Here is a 9,547-nt window from a genome sequence, read left to right as displayed (position 1 = left end):
AGTATGCAACTGGTACTTAATTTATCGACCCCGAAAGGATGAAAGGCAAAGTCGACCTCAACAGAATTTGAACTCAGAACGTAAAGACAGACGAAATACCGCTAAGCATTTCACCCAGCATGCTAATGTTTCTGCCAGCTTACTGCCTTAAATAGTTTAAAATATCAAAAGTATTCTAGAGTATCGATTTCCTCCCCACTTAGCCATTATATAAATTATCAAAGATAAATTAGCTAATCATTAGGATATATTTCACCAGAGAATCTTTCCATAGTTTAAAATATTATAAGTGTTCTAGTGCAGTGATGCACAACTTGGTTAATACCAAAGTTTGGGTATTGGTCAGTGAAATTTATGTCCTTTATTTGTTGTTGTTGTTGCATGATGCAATCGAATGCGTATTTATGTTTGGTGGCCCATGGAGTTTACCTAATGAATTTTGTGAACCACTTTCTGAAAATGTTGTGTATCTCTGATGAAGACTTTCCAGTAATGTTAATCTTTTGCCAGCTTTTGCACCATCACCTTGCTCTCATCTGCCATCCTAGCAATAGAATGGCCCTGGTGAAGGTCATTTTGTTGCTAGAATTTGAACCATGAGACATGCATTACTCCTTCCTTTCATTCATCAATCTTGGAATGCCTACAAAAGGATCATGCACACAGCTCTTCCCTTTTAATTCTTTAGCTTTCAACCCGGTCGTATCCAGCCCAAATATTCTACCTGTTTTATGTTTAAATCACCTAGATCAGGCCTCTCACATCTACCCTGCTATGTCATTCTAAAAATAACAGTCATATCATCAAAATCTCAAAGCTACAACATAATGCATAATAAACTCCAAACAATGTGAATAAATAAGCATTACATTTGGCAGAGTAACATCATCATCATCGTTTAACGTCCGCTTTCCATGCTAGCATGGGTTGGACGATTTAACTGAGGACTGGTGAACCAGATGGCTACACCAGGCTCCAATCTGATTTGGCAGAGTTTCTACAGCTGGATGCCCTTCCTAATGCCAACCACTCCAAGAGTGTAGTGGGTGCTTTTACGTGCCACCGGCACAAAAGCCAGTCAGGTGGTACTGGCAACGGCCACGCTCAAAATGGTGTATTTTATGTGCCACCAGTGGTACTGGCAACGAAACTCGTTCAAATGTCTTTTCACGTGCCACTGGCACAAGTGCCAGGAAGGCGACGTTGGTAACAGCTGGTGCTCTAGCAGCGATCACGCTCAGACGGTACTCTTAGTGATCTACTGGTACAGGTGCCATCACAAGTTCGCTTTCGAATGATACAGAGTTAAGCCATGAAAAAAACAAAACAAACAAAAATCCTCCGCTTATGTAGCTGTAACCATAATAGCTTAGCTTTTTCATTTCTCTTATTCTGCTAATGTCCCCAGGAAAGGCATGTATGTGATACTTCTAAAATATAGAGACAGTGTGAGATATCTATAAATGCCATTGTGTCTCATTCAGAGGAATTGAAATGAGAACTGGGCACCACTGAACCAAATACGCTCAATGAAGTTGTAGGTTTGTCCTCTCACATGATTTAACCCCTTAGCATTCAGATTACTCTGTCAAATGTAATGCTTTGAATTAAACCTGCATTATCTCATAGCTTCAAGATGCTGATGATAAGATTGTTTAAGTTTAGAATAACATTGTAGGTTGTGTGTGAGAGGCTATCCCTGGCTGGTTTGAATGTAAAACAGGTCGAATATTTGGGTCAAATATGGCCAGCTTAAATGCTGAAGGGTTAATTCATATAAAAACGTTGGGTGTTGCAGGAAATGTTGTTCCCTCTGCTTGGTTGTCTTTTAACTGTAATGAACTCAGTCACAAGCTGTTTTATTTTTATATCTATTCTAAATAGACTTTAATGATTGGGCTTCTGCATCATGGTAATGCTGCTCTGTGTGTGGATCTATGTGTGTGTGTATGTGCATTTTGTCGTCGTAGTAGTAGTAGTAGTAGTAGTAAGAATAGTAACAGTAGTTGTAGTGCTATTGCAATGTTGCATGTTTGGGGACAAAATTCCTTGGAATGCACAGTATGCTAGCTCAATCTAACATGAACCTCTTTCTTCTTCTTCTTCTCTTCTTCCTCTTTTCTTCTTCCTCTTCTCTTCTTCCTCTTTTCTTCTTCCTCTTTTCTTCTTCCTCTTCTCTTCTTCCTCTTCTCTTCTTCCTCTTCTCTTCTTCCTCTTCTCTTCTTCCATCATCGTCTTGATTGGCATTTCCTGTTGGATTTCTTATGTATTTCTTATCTTAATAATGGCAAAACTCAGATTTCTTTCTTTTTTTTGTTTTGTTTTGTTTTGTTCTGTTCTTTTCTTGTTTCTCTTTCCTCTGATGCTATTTTAAAAGTAACCTGCTGATGTATATGTGACTAATAAGATCAAATCCATTCCACTTGTTGACATGGTAACATGTTAATGGAAATTTCTCTATCTTCAGCAATTATTTTTCTTTTCAATATTATTTCATTTCATTAACTTTTTATTAAAATTAATTTTATATTTAAAAATGAAAAACAAACAAAACAAGTATCTTTATTTCTTTTAATTTTTCTTTTTTGTTATTCATGTTATTTTTGTTCACCTGCTTTCAGTTTTCACTATTTATTTTCCCATTGTTTACTCGTTCTTTCCTATTGTCAGACATTATCTATATTCCTTGTCATCCTACATTATACATTGAAGAATAATTTTAGCTTTTCTCATGTCTCTTCTCTCTTACTGATTAATCACGTTATTTTCTTGTGAGACATATAAGCCAAGTGTAGGTGTTTAAACATCCACCACTGTTTGGCTGTTTCATGCTTAAAGCACATTGAGGGATTAATAAAAAGAAGAAACAGGAATTTAGAAGATAACTGTAGTATGAATTTGAGTAGAAATTAATGTCTGCTTCTGTTGCTAGATATGAATTAAGACAACAATATCTATAAGTGGCAAGCTCTCTGATCGAAATATATTGTAATATACTGTTAATTGAGATCAGAGGAATGACTCTAAATATTGAAGTATATCAAAGAAAAGAGAGAGAGAGAGAGAATATAATTTTTATCCTTTCTTTGAACATTTACTATTGTTGTCACAGTAATATCTAATTCTGTTTTTGTTGTTGTTGCTATTTAGTCTCAAGTCAACCTCGATAGAGCAGACCCATTATATGATCAGTTTTCCTACTGACATAATTTATCTAGGAGTACAATGTGTCCTTGCATTTTTTCTTTTTCTTTTTTGTTAAAGATAGTAGGGTAGGATTAGAAGGAGATTTGACTGTTATTTCCAGCAGGTTAGACAATCATTTAAAGACATTTCTGTTGGAGGGGAGAGAGACAGAGAGAAGACTCCTGAGAATAATTTTCTTAGTTGCTTTGAAGATTTACTGTTGTTGTTGTAGTTATTTTCGTATCATATATAGGCGCAGGAGTGGCTGTGTGGTAAGTAGCTTGCTTACCAACCACATGGTCCTAGGTTCAGTCCCACTGCATGGCACTATGGGCAAGTGCCTTCTACTATAGCCTTGGGCTGACCAAAGCCTTGTAAGTGGATTTGGTAGACAGAAACTGAAAGAAGCCCGTCATATATATATGTATATGTTTATGTATATATATATGTGTGTGTGTGTGTGTTGTGTATCTGTGTTTGTCCCCTCAACATCGCTTGACAACTGATGCTGGTGTGTTTACGTCCCCGTAACTTAGCAGTTCGGCAAAAGAGACCAGTAGAATAAGTACTAGGCTTACAAAGAATAAGTCCAGGGGTCGATTTTCTCGACTAAAGGCGGTGCTCCAGCATGGCCACAGTCAAATGACTGAAACAAGTAAAGAGTAATCTAAGAGAATATTATATCTCATGTGACTTCCAAATTTAAGATGGTAGTATTTTGTTTGAGGATGATTTAACTGTTATTTCTTCTAAATTGAGCAGCAACATAAAGGTTCCCTTGAAGACTCATTATCATTTGGGGAACTATGATAAAAAATGTTGCAACTGCAGTCATCCAACCTTTTTAGGGGTATTTAGGCCTATGTTACTGCATGTGTCCCTTATTGTTTAAGATGGTATTATTTGATAAAGATTTGGTTGCTTTTTCTAGTAGTTTGAGTGACCACATAGTGGCCTCATTGTAGATTTGTTGTCTTGTTGTTTATGTTAGTATTGAGACAAGTTAGTGATATCAAACAAACAAATTCAATTGTTCTAATAAACTGTCCTATTGTTCTAGACAAACAAATATTTGGTGTAATCTTTTAAACTGTAGACCTTTATTGTTTGCTTACTTAGTTTTGTTGTTGTTTTTTTATCCTATCCTATCCTATCCTGTCTGTGAAAATCTCATTGTCCTTTATTTCTGAATCATACATGTAATTCTAGAACTCAAACACTCTCAACTATCATCATCATCATCATCATCATCATCATCATCATCATCATCATCATCATCATCACCATCATCATCATCGTATGTCTGTTTTCTATGGTGGTATGGGTTAGATGGATTGATAGGAGCTGGCCAGCCAGAGAGCTGTACCTGGATCCAGTTGTCTGTTTTGGCATAGGTTCAACAGCTGCAGGCCCTTTCCCTAATCCCAGGCACTTTACAGAGTGTACTGGGTGATTTTCACATGGCACTGGCATCAGTGCTTTCCTACATGGTACCAGCATGGGTACTTTCCTACATGGTACCAGCACAGGTGCTTTTCAACATGGTACCAGCATAGGTGCTTTTCTATATGGTACCAGAACAGCTACTTTCCTACATGGTACCAACACAGGCACTTTCCTACATGGTACCAGCACAGGCACTTTCCTACATGGTACCAGCACAGGTACTTTCCTACATGGTACCAGCACAGGTGCTTTTCTACATGGTACCAGCACAGGTGCACCATGACAGGTACTTTTCATGTTGCACCTACATAGGAGCTCAATATATGGCACTGGCATGGCTGCTTTTTACATGGCATTGAAATGAGTATTTTTACTTGGCAACAGCCCCCATTTCTCTTTTTTTAAATCAGGCAGGAGCAACCTTTTTCTGAGAAGTGGGACACATGAGACATGGCACATCATTTGGTGGACATTAAGTGTGCTATTTAAAAAGTCCTGCAGGTGACAGGTTGTTCAGGACTGATTTAGTCAAAAGTAAATTGGAAGAACTCTTGACCTTTTTTTTCAAGGCTTCTGAAACTGGTGTAAGCTAGTTACCTTTTTACTGGTGACCTGACCTGAAAGCTTAAGATAAGGTGAACTTTGTAAAAGGTACCTGAGAGTCTGCTAATGATATTAAATCAGGTGATGGATTGAGTCCACCACCTAAGAACAGGAGTAACTACACAGTTGATGGGCTTCTACACAGTTTCTTATTTCTACATTGCCCACAAGGAGCTAAACACAGAGGGGACAAACAAGGACAGACGAAGATATTAAGTCGATTACATTGACCCCAGTGTGTAACTGGTACTTAATTTATTGACCCCAAAGGGATGAAAGGCAAAGTTGACCTCGGTGGAATTTGAACTCAGAACATAACGGCAGATGAAATACCGCTAAGCATTTTGCCCAGCATGCTAACGTTTCTGCTAGCTCGCTGCCTTTCTACACAGTTTCTACCTATCAACTTTAAATAATATAGCCTTGGTTGACCTAAAGTCACAGTACAAATCACTTACCCCAAGTGCCCTGCAGTGGAATGGAACCTGAATCCACATAGATGCCAGGCAAACTCCTTAATCATGCAGCTATAAGTTTTTTGGCTTTAGCTTTTTTTTTTTTACTTTTGTTTTCACTGTTCCTGATGTTATTGTTGTTGTTGAGCCTTGACCAGCTTAGCTCAAGTAGATGTCTAGCACATAGAAGAAAGAACTGGAACAACGCACTCATTTAACAGAGTGCTGGCTCAGCTAAGCTTAGTCAGAACTGTAGTCATCATCATCATCATTGTCATTTAGCATCCATTTTCCATGCTGGCATGGGTTGGATGACTTGACAGGAGTTGGCAAGCAGGACAGCTGCACCAAGCTCCAGTTGTCTGTTTTAGCTTGGTTTCTATGGCTGGGTGCCCATCCTAATGCCAGCCACTTTACAGAGTGTGCTGGGTGCTTTTTTATGGGGTGCTGGCACAAGCAGGTTTGTGGAGTTGAAGCAAAGGACTTCAACTCTGACTCCTGTACTATTGGCACCTTCGACTCTGACTCCTGTACTATTGGCACTTCCGACTCTGAGTCCTCTTTATGTAATTAAGTGATTGTGGTCTACATATCTCAAAGCATATGCATACACTTATAGTTTGAGCAGGTCTATATGTTATAACTGGTTTATATCAACGAATAAAGATATTGTGAGTCGTTATCAGAATCGGTAAAACTATACTGACTCTGACTCCAACTACCCCTTAATTGTTTCCAACTCCGGCTCCACGACTCTGACTCTGACTCCACAGCTCTGGGCACAAGTGCTTTTTGCATGGTGCTGGCATGGGTGTTCTTTGACATGTTGGCACAGGTGCCTTTTGTGTGGTGCTGGTACGGGTGCATAAAAAATGCACCCGTACCAGCACATCTGTGCTTTTTATGTAGCAAAAGCTCAGATGTGGTATTGCATAATTCTTGATCCTCTGTTTGGTTGTTATTTAACCACAGGTCAACCCTAATGAAGCAAAATCGTGATTATAAGCCTTTTGGTTCTGACACCCTGTTTTTTAGAGGCATCTCAGGAATAAATTATCCAGTTTGTCTCCCTTTTTTCTAGGGCAGGGCAATTCTTTTTTTCTGAGATGGGGAGATTTAGTTGCTATTTCTAGCAAGTTGGACAACACTGTTGTCTGAGATGCAGTGTCATGGCCCTTACATATTCCATACATCTTCTCCAGATATTATTTAAGCCATTTTGCTGTTGTTGCCATTGTTGTCGTTGCTGTTTCTATTGATTGTTTTACGGTGAGATTAGTGGCATAAAACAAATGCCCTCATTGGCTTTAACCCCTTTAGCATGGGATCTTATGTAGTTTAAAATGTCAAGAACCCTTTGAAATACTGCAGCATATATTATCTATTTCTGTTATAGGTGAATATGGCTCTCTACTCAGCTATGAGCCCTTGTGCATTATCAGTAAGTACCAGCTGTCTTTGAGTTGTGTAAATAGTCACGTTGCTTTATTCTCTGGCAAAGAAAGCATTTTTAATTTATTGTAAATTTTTGTTGTTGTTGTTGTAATTGGTATTACTGTTGTTGTTATTGTTGGATGTTTGAGTTGTGCTTCTTTTCTTTAAAATATCTCATAGGTGTTGTTTTATTTCTTCATTCTGGCATGGTGCTGCTAAAGTAACTAGAAACCATCGTGTGTTGTTCCTAATTTTCTGTCATTATTTTTTTTTTTTTTCAAATATATTTTGCTTTCTGTATTTTAATTTGTTGTTGATTGGCTTCTGTTCACTTTTTTTTTTTATAATTTTTTTAAAATTTAGTTTAGTCTTAGCATTAATATCTTTTTCACAAGAACCAGACTGACCACTTAGTTCTCTGAAGTGCTTACTTCAATTTTTGGCAAACCTGTGCCAATAAGATTTTCTTGTCAGCATAAATCCTATTAGTGTGAAGGCCTCATTTGAGAAAACTTTATTATCACATCACATTATCCTCATCATCAGCAGCATCATCACCACCACCACCATCATCATCATCACTGTAGTGGAGTTTTTGGTGCAGTAACCATCTTAGAGTTGTTCTGATTCCATTTGTTTTTTTTTAACACACACACACACCTTCTGTATTGTTTCTTTGTTCCTTCGAAAGCTCTTAATAGATGCTCATATTTTTCTGGATCTCAATTATACTTTAGCTGACTTTTATTTTTCACCATTCTGAAGGTGATAAAATCAGTACCAGTAATATATCAAGCACTGAGTCCACCAGCTATAGACTCCATACTGGCCACAGAAAGAGCAATGTATCTTGTAAACAAAAGAAATAAAAGTTCATTGTTATCGTAAATATTATTGGTTTTGTTGATATTATTATTGTCATCATCATCACCACCACCATCATCATTGTCATCATCATCAGCAGCATTGTCATCATGATCATTGTCATAGTTGTCATCATCATCACCACCACCATCATCATCACCATAACCATTATCATCATTATTAACACCACCGTCATCATTGTCAGCATCAGCAGCATTGTCATCATGATTATTGTCATGGTTGTCATCATCATCATCATCATCATCATCCCATCATCACCACCACCACCATCGTCATCACCATAACCATCATCATCATTATTAACACCATCATCATCACTGCCGCCACCACCACCACCATCATCATCATCAGTGTTGTCATCGTTGCTACCGTCATCATTGTCGCCATTTTTAATTGCCAATAAACATTCTTTGAACAGAGCTGATATTTCCTGTTTTGCTTAGTTAATTTCATATTCAGATATTTAATATTTCTATGTTACTTGATACTGGAAATTATATTGTCGAAATGATTTAAATGGTTCAATTACTTGATGGTTCTCTTTCAATCAACAGTATTGTTGGTTTATGAGTTTCAAACAGGCCAACTCACTGGTTCATTGCATTTCTAACAGAAAGACAAAGGAGTGTGTGTAACTCAGTGCAGAGCAAGTATTGCATGGAACTTTGCTTAAAGGGTACTGCTTTTGTGTTGCCTCACTGATATTTACATGTAGAAGCACACACATGTGTGTGTGCGTGTGTGTACCTGTATATATAAAGTTAAAGGCGTAGGAGTGGCTGTGTAGTAAGTAGCTTGCTTACCAACCACATGGTTCCGGGTTCAGTCCTGCTGCATGGCATGTTGGGCAAGTGTCTTCTACTATAGCCTCGGGCCAACCAAAGCCTTGTGAGTGAATTTGGTAGACGGAAACTGAAAGAAGCCCGTTGTGTATATATATATATATATATATATGTATATGTATGTGTGTGTGTGTATGTTTGTGTGTCTGTGTTTGTCCTCCCAACATTGCTTGACAACCAATGCTGGTGTGTTTAAGTCCCAGTAACTTAGTGGTTCGGCAAAAGAGACCGATAGAATAAATACTAGGCTTACAAAGAATAAGTCCTGGGGTCAATTTGCTCGACTAAAGGCGGTGCTCCAGCATGGCCACAGTCAAATGACTGAAACAAGTAAAAGAGTAAGAGTGTACCAAATATCATTCCAGATAAATTCTTAACACATTGAATTTATCTTTGCTTTGAGAGAAGGTAAACAAACACCCAGCAGCAAGTGTGACTGTCCCTGAATGAGAAGCAGAGATAATCTCAAGGAATCAGTAATTCTCCAGAATGACGATGCCATTAAGAAAGAGACAGTCTGTTTTACAGTTCTATATCTAAGAGATGAGGAATTATGTACATTATTTACATTTGATGGCTATTTGGCCTCGTCTTGTTTGTTGTTAACACAACATTTCGGCTGATATACCCTCCAGCCTCCGTCAGGTGTCTTGGGGAAATTTCGAACCTGGGTTCTCATTCTTAAGGTATTTTTTT

The 9,547-nt window shown here is 38.0% G+C and overlaps 1 protein-coding gene across 7 annotated transcripts in view; it reads left to right on the top strand.

Moving 5' to 3' along the window:
• The window catches only part of LOC106877240 (uncharacterized), a 160,733-nt gene that overhangs the window by 136,171 nt on the left and 15,015 nt on the right, over positions 1-9,547 (top strand). For 5 of the 7 annotated variants that reach the window (XM_014926112.2, XM_014926104.2, XM_014926133.2 and 2 more), the window contains exon 7: positions 7,087-7,131. The exons of the other annotated variants lie outside the window; for them this stretch is intronic. In XM_014926112.2, coding sequence (XP_014781598.1) covers positions 7,087-7,131 — 45 coding nt within the window. The remainder of the gene's footprint in view (positions 1-7,086; positions 7,132-9,547) is intronic. 7 annotated transcript variants of the gene reach the window in all.

This window comes from Octopus bimaculoides, chromosome 4 (genome assembly GCF_001194135.2).
Source record: "Octopus bimaculoides isolate UCB-OBI-ISO-001 chromosome 4, ASM119413v2, whole genome shotgun sequence".
Classification (NCBI taxonomy): Eukaryota; Metazoa; Mollusca; class Cephalopoda; order Octopoda; family Octopodidae; genus Octopus; species Octopus bimaculoides.
Note: the sequence above shows the minus strand (reverse complement) of the source record. Positions and strands in the feature narration are given on the sequence as shown.